Raw genomic sequence first — 19064 nt, forward strand, 5'->3', positions numbered from 1 at the left:
CTAAAATGTTATAATCTGGTTCAAATGTCAAGTTTTATTGTCACGTGCACAAGAACAGTGAAATGGCTTTCTTGCTAACTCTTTCCCAACAATGCAGTAATCGATATAAGTAGTAGGTTTACTATAAAACAAGGAACAATAATCACAAAATAGCAAAGACGGCAGCCATACAGTACGGCGCCGTCTTTGTGTGTGGTTGAGGTAATTCTTGCATGGAGAATGTGATTATTTTGAATTTCCATAAAGGCCAACCAAGAATTGAGTGGTGTCACGTAAAACACATTGGTACTGTAGTGTATAGGCTTGTAGGTTTAACATAGAACTCAATACAGATAAATTAGCCTACATGATATTGTAATGTCTAACCAACTAAAATGAAATGACTCAAAGCAAAAACCAAAACAGTTCAATTCCAAATGTATTTATCAGACCCTGTGCTTCGGATACTTTTCTTGGATGCTCTGGTTCTGTGACATACATTAAAAAAACAAACATTTGGTCACAGGTCAGCAGTGTTGGGGAAGCTACTCTGAAAATATACAGTACCAGTCAAAAGTTTGGACACACCTACTCATTGCAGGGTTTTTATTTATTTTACTATTTTCTACATTGTAGAATAATAGTGAAGACATCAACACTATGAAATAACACAAAGGGAATAATGTAGTAACCAAAAAAGTGTTAAAATAATACAAATATATTTTATATTTGAGATTCTTCACACCTGGTTCCCTTTGCCTTGATGACAGGTTTGCACACTTGACATTCTCTCAACCAGCTTCATGAGGTAGTCACCTGGAATGCATTTCACTTAACAGGTGTGCCTTGTAAAAAGTTCATTTGTGGAATTTCTTTCCTTCTCAATGTGTTTGAGTCAGTCAATTGTGTTGTGAGTGGTATACAGAATATAGCCTTATTTGGTAAAAGACCAAGTCCATATTATGGCATGAACAGCTCAAATAAGCAAAGAAAAATTACAGTTCATCATTACTTTGACATGAAGGTCAGTCAATCCGGAAAATGTCAAGAACATTTAACGTTCCAGAGTGAAGGAACAACAAGTGCTCAGTGTCACGACTTCCGCCGAAGTTGGTCCCTCTCCTTGTTCGGGCGGTGTTCGGCGGTCGAAGTCACCGACCTTCTAGCCAACGCTGATCCTCTTTTCATTTTCCTTTGGTTTTGTCTTGTCTTCCATCACACCTGGTTCCAATCCCATCATTACATGTTGTGTATTTTACCCTCTGTTCCCCCTCATGTCCTTGTCGGTGATTGTTTATTGTGCACGTCTGTCCTGGTGTGCGTTGGGTTATGTACCCATTTATTTTATTATTCTGTTTTCTGGTGGGTTTTGTTAATAAACTGCACCGTTGGAAACACAGTTATTTCTCTCCTGCGTCTGACTTCTCTGCCGCCAGTTCGCACTCCTTACACTCAGCATATGTGGGAACTCCTTCAAGACTGTTGGAAAAGCATTCCAGGTGAAGCTGGTTGAGAGAATGCCATGAGTGTGCAAAGCTGTCATCTAGGCAAAGGGTGGCTACTTGAAGAATCTAAAATACTTTTTATTGCATACTACATGATTCCATATGCGTTATTTCATAGTTTTGATGTCTTCACTATTATTCTACAAGGTAGAAAATAGTACAAAATAAAGAAAAACCCTTGAATGAGTATGTGTGTCCAAACTTTTGACTGGTACTGTAGGCTAGTTTACCAAGCCACCAATTACTTCACTCTGGAAGAAGTTAAGCTACACTAATGCTTCCCTTAAGGAAAATATAGTTTACTTAACTAAAGTTACTTTGAAACGTAGTTTACTACACCCAAACTTGTTTGTGAAAAATTTTCATATGTAAATCTGAAATGTCATAGACTACAAATTGCAAGACTAAATTCAAATCTAGGTAGTGTTTTCAGTAGTTAATTCCTTTTTTTGTTGCAATGTAAAGCTCTAGTAATTGGATTAGGAAAATCTGATGCTGAAAAAGAATGGAAACGATTGCCTGCTTCACACATATTTTACTTTATTTTAAATAAAAAAGTAGTGTGTATTTCCAGTAGTTACTACAACGTTACATTGCATTTTTTTATGACTACTGGAAACACTACCTAGATTGAATTTAGTTCAACTACCACTGAGCTACTGCAAAATGTAGTTAAATTACTAGTTGAATTACATGTAGTTCACTATTACCCAACACTTCAGGTAAGGAATATACTGTAGTTCTCAGTGTCAGATCAATAGAATTTTTTTTTGAAAATACTGTCCCAACTACAACAAAAAATACTTAAATACATTCCTATGGAAGACTGCTTTTGAGGAGTGACAATATGGCCGACCGGTGGCTTCAAAGCATCTCATTGGCCAATACATAGCATCAGCAAGCCTGGGTTTATATACATCATTGTTTTAATTTAGACAGATGACAAGCATACCCAAACTGACATTGTAAATTTGGTAGTTCACTAACAAGACATAATTTGCTATGGCGACCTTACAATTAAAAGCAAGCACTACAAACAATAAAAAAAGGTAGCAATACAAAAAGTGTAGTACCATACAGTAAATGTGTGGCAGCATAGCTCCCAGTTTTCAACCTCCAATGGATATGACACTGTAGTTGGGTTAGTGATTTGGGTGGACAACATTTTGTTATGGGTTTTATAGTAAAGACATAATTTAACTGTAAAAAGAAATGACCTTTTAGTGTGCCATTTTTGTTTAACCTGTAACCTTTATTTAACTAGGCAAGTCAGTTAACAAATTCTTAATTACAATAAGGGCCTACCAAAAGGCAAAAGGCCTCCTGTGGGTGCGGGGGCTGTGATTCAAATGAACACAACAGGTCATGATGTTTCCATCTGATTGTCAAATAATCACTTCTTAAAGTAGCATCCAAACAATTTCCTTCAGTTTACAAGTGACAAACTATCTCACTGGAGATGATCCGATTATCCTCGTGAGCCAAACAACGCCCCTGTCTTTCTATATGGTTCCAATGTATCTGATTCTGTCGGGCCAAAAAGCGAATGACATGTCATGCTCTGTTTGGCCAGATTACATCAGATACAGTGTCTACACATACATGTCTTCTGCCTCAATGACAATGCCAGTATTACAAGCAGCACTTGTCTTTTGACTAAAGAAATGGATTAACTTACAACATTTTTCTGTTAAATCTTCTTTCTTTCTTTTTATTTTCACTGGTTGTGTTAATTGCACATTTCTCTGCCCCGCTGTGTAAGCATCTCATTGATACAGCTTAATTACAATGAAAGTCAAATTTGCAATCATATCGTGTGAAACAATGCACAGGATCTCTGTCAAGGTGGAATAGTCCATTATTATAAACCAGTTGTGAGGTCTTATGCAGAGACATTATTGGGGGAAAAAAGAAGATTGCTAGTATTTTCTTATTATGCCCAGCTCAGAAGGCACCTTGATGATGTGAGGCCTGAGGTAATTGCCTCTTCTGCCTAATGGTAAGTCCGCCTCTGCTTATAAATCTATGTCATTTGTTTCATGCTGAGCACCAGCTTTAAAATAAATATAAAAGTGTGAGCATATGTTATCAGAAATCATATGTGAACCAATTTCTTTTTAGTCCTACAGTTTGGGCTGCTGAAGTTTCTGTGTGTTGCCCAACTCTTATCATCACAGTCCATATGATTGGGGAAGCCCAAAGAGCGACTTCTTTCTCTCTCTAAGCTTTCCTCATAATGGTGTGGTATAGTTGGCAGGGAACAGACCACTTTTACCCCGCAATCTTCCTTTCCACCACGATGGATCAGAGTGATCCAAAATGTCAATGACATCACCTGCACGGAAGCCAAGCTCGTCCTCTTCCTCCACTGTGAAGTCGTACACTGCTTTCACCTGTATGACTGCCCTCTGGTACACACACACACACACACACACACACACGCACACACGCACACACACACACACACCTGTGTTAGGTAATAGTTGGCCATAAGAACCAGTCATTTCAGAGGACATCAAGGATGAGCCCCCATTTACTGACTACAGTAGGCTTACTGTACCTGTGGATGAGGCATGGTTTCAGATGTCCTTTGGGGGGCTGGGAGAGAGGTTAGGGGGGTGTTTCTACCAGGGGTGCCTATGGTGTGAGCCCTCACCTCCATCCCAGGTCTCTTACTCTGGGGGAAGAGAGGAGAGAGGTTGAACTCAGGTCAGACTCTAACCTTTAAACCAACCTACAGCATGTCTCAGAATCACAGTAAAACATTACAAACCCAATGAAATCAAATAAAAGCAATGACATGGTTTTACATGACCATGGTACATAGCAGCTTCTGAAAAACCGACATGATTCAAAAGACTACATTGTAGGTAGTGTAGGTTTGTACTTTGGGGTGAGTGGTGTTTACCTGCTGACTGTGAGGAAGGTCTGAGGCCCTGCGGTGTGCCGTGGCTGCAGTAGGGGCCCCATAGCTCCTCTCCTCAGGTAGACTCCCCCTCTTCAACTGATAATAGAAAGATGTGGACAGGAAAGGGTTAATAAAGTCCCAGTGCAGTCGAAATGTAGTTTTTATATCCTATTGTACAACAGCTGATGAAACAAACAAAAACGTTGATCAGTGTTATTTCCTGATAGTTGCTGGTTGAAAGTACAATCTACACAGGACCTTCTGTGTAGAGGTTTGATTTTCCATGGTGGCATCACCATGCAGTACATTGGTTAATAGACCAATACCATTGGTTAATTGACCATTCTGGTGCAATAGCTCACTGAGTTCAGTTCCTGTATGTGTGCTTGAGAGTACAGAAGATACAGAAGAGTGGGAAGTCAAGAAAGGGAAGGAAGGCTTCACTAAAGAGTTGATTGAACTGAGTTAATATGTGGCTGAAATACCGGTTGGGGTGCGGATGGGCTCTGGTCATCCCGGCTACCGTCTCTAAGGTAGATGTCCCGTTGCTTGGAGATGGAGGTGCTCTTGTAGAAGTCCACCAGCTTGTTGAGGGAAGTGAATTTCTCTGACCACAGGAAGTAGTGGCCTTTGCTGTCCTTCATCACTTTGAAATGCTGCACGTCAAACTCATGTCTGAGGGGAAAGGTTTTATATATCAGTGAAGCATGTCACAACACAACATCTGGCCTCTTAGTCACATACAGTACAATGCAGGTTTAGGGTCAATTCCAGTCAATTCAGGAAGTACACTGACATTCCAATTCCAATTATTTTCAATGAGGAAGATTTGGAATTTAAATTTGGTTTAGTGTCTGAATTAATTGGAATTGAAATGGAATTGACCCCAACCCTGGTTGACACTGCCTGGGACTATTTGTATATGACATTTGTGTCGATTTGTGATAAGCATGCCCCTGTGAAGAAATTCAGAATCATTGGAAGGGACAATCCCTGGGTTTCAGATACCTTGGCAGAATTAATTAGAAAGAGAAATATCTCTTGGGTTCAAGCTAGACATACAAGTGCTCCTGTTGACTGGGCCTCCTTTAGAGCGCTAAGAAACAAATACACAGGATTGACCAGGAAGTCAATATCAGATTACTATTTAGATGCCGTCACAGAGAACCTAAACAAACCTACCAAGTTCTGGAAGCGAATCAAATCAGTGTCAGGTTCTAATGCATCCTCTGGCCTTCCTGACCATTTAATGATGGATTCTAATGAAGTGAAGGATAAAGCCCATATTGTAGGGGTTTTAACAAGCACTGCATATCTGCTGGTTCAGTTTTTGATAATGATGGGGCCCAGGCCTCTAATGTAAGCTCTGTTACAGTCAACTATGATATAGGCCCTCATGTGAACCATTTGATCTTTGAGCCTGTTTCTTATACTGAGGCCTATAAAGCACTACAGGCAATAGACACTAAAAAGTCTGCCGGTCCAGACAACTTGGACCCCTACCTCTTAAAGATAGCAGCTGGTATTATTACTGAACCTGTGGCTCACATTTTCAACTTGAGTCTCTTGACCAATTCCATAAACGGCATTAGGAAATCAGCTTATGTCCTCCCGCTGCTAAAGGGTGGAGATCCCTTAGATGCTACAAACTATAGTCCTATCTCTAAACTCACTATCCTGGCCAAAGTCTATGAATCCCTAGTGAACTCACAGTTAAAAAACATCTTAATTGAAAAGAACATACTGAGCAGGGTTCAGTCTGGCTTTAGATCGGGGCACAGCACCACAACTGCAACTATGGCAGTGGCAAATAACATCATTAATGCACTTGATAAAAAGCAATATTGTGCTGCTCTCTTTGTGGATTTAGCAAAAGGCCTTTGATTCAGTTGACCATGAATTGTTTCTAGCTAGACTCAGAAACATTGGTCTCAGTGAATGGGCAGTAAATTGGTTTAGGAACTATCTTTCTGACAGAACACAATGTGTATATACTGACAATCACAAGTCTAGCTTTCTAGAGATTAATAGAGGTGTGCCTCAGGGTTCCATTTTAGCTCCTGTGTTGTTCTCAATTTTTATTAACGATTTTGGAAATGGGATGCAACCAGCAAAGTTACATCTATATGCAGATAATACAGTAATATATTCATGTGCTCCTTCTCTGGTTCAGGCTGTTGAAGAGCTCCAGACTGCTTTTCAGTCACTGCAGGCCTCCCTTTATGGTCTCAAACTGGTCTTGAATGTACAAAAAACTAAATTCATCACCTTTACCGGAGCTAGAACTCTGCCAGAGAACGTTAGCATTGTCACATCTGGTGGATTATCCATTAAAAAAGTGTCATCCTACAAATACCTAGGTATTTGGTTGGATGACAAGTTGTCCTTTAAAGTTCATGAGGATAATCTTGTGACAAAGCTTAAATTGAAATAAGGCTTGCTTCCCGCTTATGGCTAGAAAGAAGCTTGTTCAAGCCAATTTTCTCTCTGTAATTGATTATGGTGACTTGTTGTATATGCATGCAGCCTCCTCCGTCTTACAGAGACTGGACTTATCATGCATCCTTGCGCTTTATTACAAACGCCAAGTCACTCATCCACCATTGGTAGGTTGGACCTCACTTTACATGCGCAGAAAGATACATTTGTATGTATTCATCTACAAAGCCCTTTTTGGTAAACTCCCTCTTTACCTCTGTAGTCTGGTCTCCTTCACCACCTGCAGTTACCATACCTGGTCTGCTAGGTGGTTGCTCACAGTATTAGGCAAGACTGCCTTCTCTTTTTGTGCACTAGATGCATGGAATAGTCTACAATCCATGTTTCATCTAGATATGTTAGTGCCACTGAATGAATTTAAAATATTGATGGGAGACTTTTTTAGGCTGGATCATGTTGTTGTATTGTTGTATGTTTTAATTATGTAATGTATTGAACGTTGCTGCCTTCTTAGCCAGGTCTCCCTTGAAAAAGAGACTCTGGGTCTCAATGGGCTTATCCTGGTTAAATAAAGTTTAAATAAACAATGATAGGATGTGATGAGTTATGATTCAAACAATTTAGTTGTGTCCAGTCCTATTCCATAAATCCAAAGTCAACTGTTTCTCTGGTGCAGTACTTTCAATGTCCCCTGCTGGCTTATGTTAGATATTGCAAGGAAAAGCTGTACCAGTAATATCAAGAATAGCCTACAGAAACTGAATTCTTCCCCTGGCTCATAGACATTACATGACCCCCGCCCCCCCCTCCCCCCTAGGTACTGTTTTGTAATCAGTGAGCTAGCTCCCTGTAATATCCTGGCGTGAGCCTACACCCACCCACCTGACAGAGATGGAGAATTCTCCAGGGGAGCTCTGACTGCCACGGATCAGGAATCCCCCCACCTCCCTAGACATCAGGAGCTCCTCAGCAGAGCTGCGGCTCGCCGTCTCCTTGAACCAGCTGGACAGAGAGAGATACAGTATACAGATGTGGCTATACTGTACTTACTGTAAGCATACAAACTCATGTTGTATATGTGTGTTCAAATACATTTTATGGAAGAAAATTAGTAACTTTATTTCACCTTGGGGTTTGTCTCTCAGTGTAGTTTTGGGGCACAAAGCCTTCCTGTCCATGCAGCTCTGCCTTAAACCACTCATCTTGACTACCTAGAATCTGATTAGGGAACAGAGATATACAAAAACAACAGAGCTCACTGTTTCGATTTAATATTACAGCAGAATACAACAGTAGAACTTTGTGTGTAGAATGTAGGAATTAGATTAGTGGAATGTGTCTTTAAAGCCAAGTCCCACACTCAGTTGTACTACTGCCATTCTTTAGTCTTACTATGGCACGCTATTCTGAATTGTAATGTGTCTCCTCCCATTCTCAGGTCATACTCACTTTCAGGATGTCTCCCTTTCGGAAGCTCAGCTCATCCTCAGCCGTAGCATTAAACTCGTACTTTCCTCTGGCTTCCATGGCGAGCGGTGGAAGGGTCAAAGAGTTGGAATAGGGAGGCAAAAGGACTGCAGTCGGTCTATGGAATGAGATGAGTCAGGGAGAGTTGTGGGTTGGTAGTTTCAAAGTAAGCAAACTATACAGTGCAGTCAAAAATGTTATTTCCTGTGTTTTAGATATATTTCGACACTGAGGTTGGAATAATACTGTGTATTTGTGAAAATGATGATAATGCCATTTTAGTGTACGGGCTGTTTGTGAAGACCGCCTGAAATATCCTCCTGTTTTGGTGGGATGGAGTTTTGGCAGTAAATTAGTTAATAGATCAATATGAAAGAGAGTTCCAAACTCTGTGCAGGACTGATTTCTTCATTCCGGCTGCACCCGCAGCTTTTGATACCGCACCCGCCCCCTTCCGCTGGCTCTCTGTCCGACTCCCACCCGCTACTGCAAGAACGTGTCCCGAACCCAACCGCAGTCCCGCAATGTTACTTCAGGAGTATGTGAGGCAGCTCACTTGCCAGCCATGGTCCTAGCGATTGTGTGCCCTATATAGGCAATATCAAAATGAGCAAAAAATAATCTAAGAAATAAGTTAAATTACCAGAGATTCTCACGTGGCCCATTATATTAGGCTATCGGTGTTACTGGGCTATATTAGCCAATAGGCTAGACATAGTTGGAAGAGAGCAGAGTTGGAGAGAGAGCAGACACATTCACTTTTCACTTTCTCTTGAGAAACATTTTATTGCGTACCTTTTAGGAGTGGGACCATTTTCAGACAGAGATTTAAAAAAATAAAAGGTGATCAATATGTATTTCTAGGCGATGTAAACTACAGCCTAATCATATTTAGGAAGTTGATTTCATTGGAAAGATAACTTCCCCCTGCTTCTCCGCCCATCCCATGCATAGTCTATAGCTTACTGTTTTAATTGAGAACACACACACACCTGATCATAGCCACAGGAAGTATGGGTGCTGAGAGTACTGCAGCACCCCCTAAAAATAATAATTATTTAAAAATGCAAATAACTATGTTTTACTAGTCCTGTATGAAAGACCAATACAGCTGTCTGTAGCATTTTTAAAAAAATATTCTCATCCCCAAAATTGTCTATCTGATCGCCAGCTTCCACCCGCAGCATGAACAATTATAACCGCGCCTCAATGATCTCTGTCAGACCGGCAGCCCTCCCTCCACCTCTTTGCCAATAACAGCTACAGTTTTCAGTGTTCTCCTCCTCACCCAGACTACTCCCAGAGAGTCCTAGCCTACTTATAGCTAAGAAGCTATTTTTCTTTCTTTTTGACCATTTTAATTGAAAGAAATCCCAGTAAGGTACTTCATTGTTAATCAGAAATGATTTGATATTGAGATGAAAATGGCTGCATTAGACATTTAAGTCCTTAGCTCCTATAAGCTCCTATAAGGAACATAGGCCTACAAATAACTGCACTGTTTAAACAGCTTACGGTATACTTGTATTTTAGGTCAACATTGCCAGTAACTTAACTATGGTGGGGTAATTCAGCTAAGGTGGTGCAGTGGTGGTTTGCAAAATACAATTGTTACCAGCCTAGACTAGACTATGCTGTACATTCTGTAGTCTCTGAATACTGCACCTGGTGCTGTAACAGCCATTGCATGGGGGAAATACATTCAGTGGGATAAAAGGCAAAAAAAGAATTGAAATGGAGGAGATGACATGAGAGGAGTTGTGCAATAAGAACACAGATTTAGTTTTAGTCAAAACCCTTTGGTTCAGTTGTATTCTTCTGAACACAAGCCTAAGCATAACTTTAGATAAATATATCCCATTCCTAGCTATGAAGTTTAGATATGGAAAATGCGAAATAAAGAAATGGGGAAACTGGAAAATCATTTAAAAATGGAAGCAAAACAGAGAAAAGTTGTCTGAGCCAGACACTTCCCCTTACCTTCTGTCACGAAGCTGAGAGAACAATTCTTGTTTGGGTAGTTCGTAGCATTCACCATGTGTCAATGTTTACCTACGGGAACATAAACAGACATGAGCATGGAGGAACAGGCAGAAGAGCGAGTCAGAGGAGGACAAACAACATCAGGAGCTGTCCATTTCCCCTTTCAATTAAAAGTTTTTTAAAAAGCGGTGTAATTTTTAGAGATTGAAATCTCATGATGGTAATTATCTTTGATGTTCAATTTGCTGCTCTCCCACGTGTGTGTGGTTGAAGGGGGGTCTGCAGTGCATGATCCAAAATCACATACATTATCCATCCCCAGAACCATAGATACACATGATTACATACAATTTCATAAATCTATCCCAGCCCTACCTCTCTACCTATTCAGCCATCAGACACCGGAGGGAGCCAATACCAGCGCTGTAGTATCAGCTTCTATTGCTCACCACGGCTCCAATCCTGTACCCTGATTAAAACTCCTACTCTGCAGTAAAATACCCCTTCTGTTCCCCCTCTTTGTCTTATTCAGAGCGGATATGAGTGAGGGTTGATAGATGATAATGAGAATCATTCACAGAGCTCTACTAAGCCGGATGGAAGGCCGCATAAACAAGATGAGGACAACTGAAGATGAAATTCAATTACATGTAGAAAGTTGTTTTAACTCTGTGTGTTTCTGTCAGACCCAGATGTATCTCTTTCTCTCCCTTTTTCTTTACCAGACAGGAACTAGTCATTAAACCAGAGGAGGAAACTCTCCTCTGTCTCTCTCTCTAAAGTCAACACAACATATTCACTTATTGATAGTAAAGCTCACATATCAGTTTACTATAATTGTTTTATTTAAATGTAACCTTTATTTAACTAGGAAAGTCCGTTAAGAACAAATTATTATTTACAATGACAGCCTACTCTGGCCAAATCCGGATGACGCTGGGCCAATTGTGCGCCGCCCTATGGGACTCCCAATCACTGCCAGATGTGATACAGCCTGGATTCGAACCAGGTACTATAGTGACACCTCTTGCACTGAGATGCAGTGCCTCAGACCGCTGTGCCACTCGGTAGCCCACATATGATAACAAGAGTCTTTTTTCTTGGAGGTGTGGATGAGCAAGGAGAAGGTCAAGGGATATCACCACACATTCCATTGACATAAATTCAACAAATTGTTTAATCTAAACGATTCCCACTTCAGTTGAACCATGTGTGTACACAGAAGCGCACTCAATCTGTGTTATCTAACTCCTTCGCTCCATAAAACCATGGACCGTAAACACAGTAAAACATGCATGCAGCCAAACAGGCACTGTAGTTTTAAGTCACTTGCCTCACCGAATGGCTCTAATGTTTAACTAATGAATGGAACTAATGAAGTGAACCTCCTTATTCCATTGCAGATTAGCCCTCATAAACATTATCAATATAACTCTTACTTTTGATTTTAGATAAAATATATCCCAGAAATTTGCTGAAAAAGCATGTACATAAACTGCATACATCCAACAAATCTCAAAATACTGTCAACTGCACTGACGAGAGAGATATAGTAAGATAAGACACTACACTGACGAGAGAGATATAGTAAGGTAAGACACGGCACTGACAAGAGAGATATAGTAAGGTAAGACACTACACTGACAATAGATGTTTTAGTAAAGTAAGACACTACACTGACAAGAGAAATATAGTAAGGTAAGACACTACACTGACAAGAGAGCTATAGTAAGGTAAGACTACACTGACAAGAGAGATATAGTAAGGTAAGACACTACACTGAAAAGAGAGCTATAGTAAGATAAGACATTACACTGAAAAGAGAGATATAGTAAGGTAAGACACTACACTGAAAAGAGAGATATAGTAAGGTAAGACACTACACTGATAAGAGTAAGACACTACACTGACAATAGTAAGGTAAGACACTACACTGTAAGGTAAGACACTACACTGACAAGAGATATAGTAAGGTAAGACACTACACTGACAAGAGAGAGAGATATAGTAAGGTAAGACACTACACTGACACACTACACTGACAAGAGAGAGAGATATAGTAAGGTAAGACACTACACTGACAAGAGAGATATAGTAAGGTAAGACACTACACAAGAGAGATATAGTAAGGTAAGACACTACACTGACAAGAGAGAGATATAGGTAAGGTACACTGACACTACAAGACACTACACTGACGAGAGAGATATAGTAAGGTAAGACACTACACTGACGAGAGAGATATAGTAAGGTAAGACACTACACTGACGAGAGAGATATAGTAAGGTAAGACACTACACTGACGAGAGAGATATAGTAAGGTAAGACACTACACTGACGAGAGAGAAGACACTACACTGACGAGAGAGATATAGTAAGGTAAGACACTACACTGACGAGAGAGATATAGTAAGGTAAGACACTACACTGACGAGAGAGATATAGTAAGGTAAGACACTACACTGACGAGAGAGATATAGTAAGTGTCATGACTGTCCTGACCAGGTCAGGTTACAGGAGACCACAACCCTACAGATTATCTCTCAACCACAACAGAGGAAGAGAGATCTAGGGGTCTGAAGATGTGGGGATTTTATGACCCCTCACTCCCCTTTGTCCTGTTACTATGGAGAACCAGCTTCAGAACATTAAACATGAACTAAAGGGACTTTGGAACAATGGTTTTCGTCAGCCACAAAGGTGGTCATGACGATAGATGGAATATGAAAATGTATGTCATTTTTGTTTTGTTATTAAAGGTTAATAGATGACGTTATTACGAAAACATTGTAACGTGAAGAGCTTTCCTAGTATATGTTTGATGTTTATACATTGTACGTTGTGTGGAAAATGTCCAAAATCAAAGGGAATGTTTTGGTAAAGATGAAATGTTAAGTTAGTTGTCTAAAATTGGATTTGAGAAAAACCTAGACCTTGCTCGTAACTTGGTATGCCCAGAGAATTGCCCTAAAGGCGATTACACCCACTTCTGACCCAAGGGTATAAAACCTGTGAGTAAAGAATTTACAGAAGACTACGTGACCCAAGCTGCAGCCAAGGTCTAAAAAGTCAACGAACCCAGAACGCAACACAAGTTTGAAGACAAAGAAATATTTTTCTACCCAAGCTATGGATGAGTAGCTGTGTCTAAGCAGGTGAATTCAAGCCGGACCCCCTTGGCATCCAATCCCAGCGAATCATGGTATCTAAAAGGTTTCATTCCTGTGCTGTGAACTCTGAGCTACAGAGCTGTCTGTCCTCAGAAGACCTCTTCCAGAGCAAAGGGTGAGGGAACAGACTACTAAGCCAAAAGGACACTAACATTGTGAGGACGACCAGAAAGGTGTGCTAGAGAAGTGCATCATCGAGCAGCCTGAACGGAACCCTGAACGGTCCACGCAGAGAATCCTCGGAGGTCTTCCCCACATAATTACATCATTATATTCTGACCCATAAGAGCAGCAGTTTGGGGCAAGGCTAGGGTTAGAATAGCATATCTGACAAATTCACCCAAATGTATATTTCTCTCGTGTACTTTCTTTTCCCTCTCTCTCTCTCTCTTTGAAATCCCAATTTTGGGTAACACACTCCATAGTGTGTTGGCCCGTATTACTAAGTTCTAGTCAATAGCCTATAATGTGTTTTGTCTATGTGTATCTTTTACCATCATTTTAGCTTTTTGTAAATAAATATTAAACTAAGATTGGTGTGGTACGAACTCATTGGTGAGACCCGAGTCCGTGCAGATTCATGGACTGTACAACATTCAGAACGAGATTGCAGAGGTAACTGGTTTAATTAGCGGCTGTTGTAAAATCAATATTCTGATATTCTTTTGAGTTAATTTGATAAATAGAAACTCAATAAAAACGAGTTTCCCCATGGTGCCCCAGGTTAATGAGTTAATCATTGCTTGATTCAGTTAATCACGCAATTAGAAACTTTTGATCATTCGATGAACAACAGTCGTCACATTAACTAATACAACGTCACGACATAAGGTAAGACTGATGAGAGAGATATAGTAAGATAAGACACTACACTGACCACCACAAAACCCCTTAACCCAATGAGCATAAACCACTGATAAAATCTTTGTAAAAAACACTGGTCAAATACATCCCACAAACCACTTAATCATTCTGCTGTCAGGACAATTCTGCTATTAGACAGCCGTGAACACACACACACACACACACACACACACACACACACACACACACACACACACACACACACACACACACACACACACACACACACACACACACACACACACACACACACACACACACACACACAGACAGAACCTCCTTATTGTCACTCTAGAGCCCTCAAACTCAACTCTGGACCTCAAAGCCAGTTCCACTGCATTTGTTTATTGTTCCCCTCTAATTATGGACGGATTTAGACCTGGGCCACCAGGTGTGTGCAATTAATTATCAGGTAGAACAGAAAACCATCAGGCTACGGACCTCACAGGGTAAGAATTGAGTACTCTAGAACAGGTATTTGTACACGCAATGCCGTCTGGGGTACGCCAAAATAAAATGTGATTCACATTTTTTTTAAATAATTCCAATATTTGTTTTTCTTCACATTTTCAAACAGTCCATTTATATTTTCCAGCGGGGCTATACATTTGGGTGAGGATTTTTTTATCGCCTGAGTAGCCTCGTTTCACTGCCAAAAATAAATTGAAACTATCTAGTGTTCAGCAAAATAACAACACAATGTCAAATACAGGTAGACTAGACAAATAATTAACATCCAATCACATTAACTGTTACTCTCTCGCGGGAATTCCACTAACGGTCCATATGTAACCAAACGTAGCTGCTGCTCATATTGGTATCTGTACTTATGGAGCAAAAGCCATGACAAGGAGACATAGTGGAATGGTAACACGCATGCAATCAGTTGCTTCAGATGCCACTTGGGTACACTGCAGCATCCACCGAGAGGCTCTTGCAGCAAAGGGAATGCCTGACAGCTTGAAAGACATTTTGGGCACTACAGTCAAAATGGTTAACTTTGTTAAAGCAAGGCACCTGAACTCTTGTGTATTTGCTGCACTATGCAATGATATGGGCAGCAACCATGTAACGCTTTTACAATATACAGACGTGTGCTGGTAATCAAGGGGCAAAGTATTGACACGTTTTTTAAATTGAGAGACGAGTTTAAAGTTTTCTTTACTGACGATAATTTTCACTTGTCTGACCGCTTGAGTTTCTCACATGACTGGTCTATTTGGGTGATGTTTTTTCTCACCTGAATGATCTGAATCTAGGATTACAGGGACATTCTGCAACTATATTCAATGCGCAGGACAAAATTGAGGCTATGATTAAGAAGTTGGAGCTCTTCTCTGTCTGCATTAACAAGGACAACACAGGTCTTTCCATCATTGTATGTTTTTTTGAATGCAAATTAACTCAAGCTTACAGACAATGTCAAATGTGATATAGCGAAGCACCTGAGTGAGTTGGATGCGCAATTACGCAGGTACTGGATGACACAAACAACTGGATTCGTTATCCCTTTCATGCCCAGCCTCCAGTCCACTTACCGATATCTGAACAAGAGAGCCTCATCGAAATTGCAACAAGCGGCTCTGTGAAAATTTTATTTAATCAGAAGCCACTGCCAGATTTCTAGATTGGGCTGCGCTCAGAGTATCCTGCCTTGGCAAATCACGCTGTTAAGACACTGATGCCCTTTGCAACCACGTACCTATGTGAGAGTGGATTCTCAGCCCTCACCAGCATGAAAACTAAATACAGGTACAGACTGTGTGTGGAAAAGGATTTAAGACTGAACTCTCTCCAATACAACCCACCATTGCAGAGTTATGTGCATCCTTTCAAGAACACCCTTCTCATTAACCTGTGGTGAGTTATTCACAATTTTTTATTAACAAATAAGGTTTTATATGTAAGATGGTTAAATAAAGAGATAAATTATATTATTATTTGTGCTCTGGTCCTATAAGAGCTTTTTGTCACTTATGTTAGATAAATGTATCGTATAGTGTGTGTGTGGCAGGCTTACGATGATGGCAAAAAACAACATTGTAGAGTGTGCTGACCCTGGTGCTAGAGGGGGTACGCAGCTGGAGGTTGAATGTTTGAAGGGGTACGGGACTATAAAACGTTTGGGAACCACTGCTTTAGAGGATGGAAGTCTCAAACATGTAAAACGGTAACAAAACAGTAGCCGAGTCCCCTGGAAAGAGACAGTGCAGAGCAGAGAGGATCTACTCTAGTAACATGTCACCAGTGAGGTGGGCCAGGGGCATGTTGGTAACGTGCCAACGTCCCTAGAGCTCCCCTGGTATGGTGACCTGGGTGAAGGGGATATTTGCAGTGGTTTCAACTCTGACTGCCCACATTCATTTCAGATGGATTTTTTCTGCTCCCAACTGTTTTTTTTTCATAGCACTTTTGTGCCTCTTCAACAGCCCAGTCGGTTGTTATAAAGTCTTGTGGGGCCAAACATTCCACCATTAGTCAAAGATTATGATGTCTTAAACAGATATCTTTATTAAATAACGGACATTGTAGAAGTGGTAAGATCTATTACGGAGTAGCGTGCATCATTTTCTTTGTTGGAAATGTTAGAAACGGCAAGTTTTATAATTAAGGATTTACATTATGCAAAGCCTAACTATGTGAAGACACGAAACATTTCTCTACACTTCACAAATCAGAGATTAGTGAGGAATGTGCAGAATGTGTTTTTGAGAGTAACTATGACATCCAACTACCCAGCACTGAGGAGAACAGCACTAGACAATACTGTATATACATTTATAAATATCCATTCATTCTCATTTATGGGAAATCCAAATTCAACAAGTTCTATATATTTTAGTAAACAACAATTTACCACCATGTAAAGCATTGAAAGAGCCAGTGATACTGTACTGTTTGTAATCTATTTGACACACCATAGTAGCTCACACTATGTCAATTAGACTGACATGGCTAGCCTACTATGATTGAATCGAGAACCTTGTTTTAGCAAATAAACAACCCCCCAAAAAACATTAACTTATAAAGCTTGCTCAATAGTGCACCTGTCCACTTCAGTGGCTTTCTATTTTAACTGAGTTACATATCAAAATAAAACACATTATGAACATACTTCCTCATCACATAAATACAACTATTGTTGAACTTATCTCCTACTACTCATAAATTACCACATCCCAGAGGAGAAGCTATTTGAGGAAAAAACTTTCAAACAAAAAGCTATTTCAAAATACCTTTCACATCACCATGGCATGGGCAGGGGGACTATATGTAAAGTTAGTTTTCAAATAATTTAGCAATAATGAAAATATTTCAACTGTTAGGTCAAACATAATATCCTTGTTGTTATATATTTATAATAGCATTGCATAATATGGTAACAAGTTGTCTCATAGCCTACGTATGTGCTCCAGAACTATATTGCATATCCTTTTCACCGCTGTCTGTGGACAACTGTTGGTTACTGGGGACAGTTATTGATTGTATCAAATAGGTAGATAAAGTTCTCTATGTGGCACTTATTTCAATTGTCCGGTTAGTTGCCATAGATTCAGAATCTAAAAGATTTCAAACAAATTATAGGGATACCACTCTTGAGAGAGAGACAGTTCTCTAACCACTAAAGTGCAATGATTCACAATTCAGATGAGAGGAAGCTGACTAATTATTATAATTAATTACATTACAGAAAAAGTGGAGTGGGTATGACTGTAACAGCTGTTCATACGATTAGAGCAGTGTCTTCAAGCCAGCATGACATTATAAGAGGTTTGGTCATTTTGGTGACATGATTTGGCTACCCATATAACAGTGGGTATATTACATTTACATTTATGGTTACATCACGTATGTAAGAATAATCTAGCTTTCTTCAAACGGGTAAACTGTATATTGCAAAATGATATTTACCTTTATCTCATGTAAAGAGCCACGCGTTGACAGTCACAAGAGGCCGGGAAATTTACGCAGCAAGACAGGGCTTTGCCTACTAGATCATAATTTCAGTCAAAATGTCGCAAGTTCACATCAAAAGGAAAACGTCATATTCGTAAAATCATAAAGGTTAAATAAAACAAATCCGTTAAAGACTGTTTACTTCCGCGTCCTTTCATTGAAGTATAACAAAGCTGAGACTTTCGAGTTCCCTCCCCAACACGCACAATAGCTGAATGTCCCACCGCGGAGATGAACCAGTTACTTGCACTTGGTTAGTGACCGCCTCTTTTCAAACGGAACTTTTGGACTTTACCTCAAAAATGCTGATGAATAGAACAGATCATTTTCATAATGTGACAATAAATAATAATGGCTTATGCACTTGGTTAGATACCGCCCCTTTTCAAAAGGAACTTTTGGACTTAACCACAAACATTCTGAGGCACTGCATCTCAGTGCAAGAGGCGTCTCTACAGTCCCTGGTTCGAATCCAGGCTGTATCACATCCGGCCGTGATTGGGAAGTCCCATAGGGAGGCGCACAATTGGCCCAGCGTTGTCCGGGTTTGGCCGGGGTAGGCCGTCATTGTAAATAAGAATTTGTTCTTAACTGACTTGCCTAGTTAAATAAAGATTAAATAAAATAAAAATACATTTAAATGAATAATGTGACAATATGCAATAAAGGCTTATTGCATGAGGTGAAACATTATGATTTACACACGCAAACACACACACAGTATAGACTTTATTCCTGTGATCTTCCATGTGTCTTTCGGATAGGCAAATGAATGCTCCTTGAACATGTCCA

At 40.0% G+C, this 19064-nt stretch overlaps 1 protein-coding gene across 2 annotated transcripts; it reads right to left on the minus strand.

Annotated features, from left to right (window-relative positions):
- Positions 1-3: 3 nt before the first annotated feature.
- LOC135555374 (growth factor receptor-bound protein 2-like) lies at positions 4-18572 on the minus strand. Of its 2 annotated transcripts, none has more exons than XM_064987743.1 (9): positions 18228-18572; positions 10279-10350; positions 8281-8405; positions 7958-8049; positions 7714-7833; positions 4878-5067; positions 4393-4488; positions 4045-4161; positions 4-3892 (listed from the first exon to the last, which is right to left on the minus strand). In XM_064987743.1, the coding sequence occupies exons 2-9, from the start codon at positions 10334-10336 to the stop codon at positions 3716-3718; spliced, it is 975 nt and encodes a 324-aa protein (XP_064843815.1). In that variant the 5' UTR covers positions 10337-10350; positions 18228-18572; the 3' UTR covers positions 4-3715. The 2 variants fall into 2 exon arrangements, with proteins under 2 accessions (XP_064843815.1, XP_064843816.1); XM_064987744.1 differs by having other exon boundaries at positions 8281-8416; positions 18228-18571.
- Positions 18573-19064: the final 492 nt, after the last annotated feature.

The sequence above is a fragment of the Oncorhynchus masou genome, chromosome 15, assembly GCF_036934945.1.
Source record: "Oncorhynchus masou masou isolate Uvic2021 chromosome 15, UVic_Omas_1.1, whole genome shotgun sequence".
Taxonomy (NCBI): Eukaryota; Metazoa; Chordata; class Actinopteri; order Salmoniformes; family Salmonidae; genus Oncorhynchus; species Oncorhynchus masou.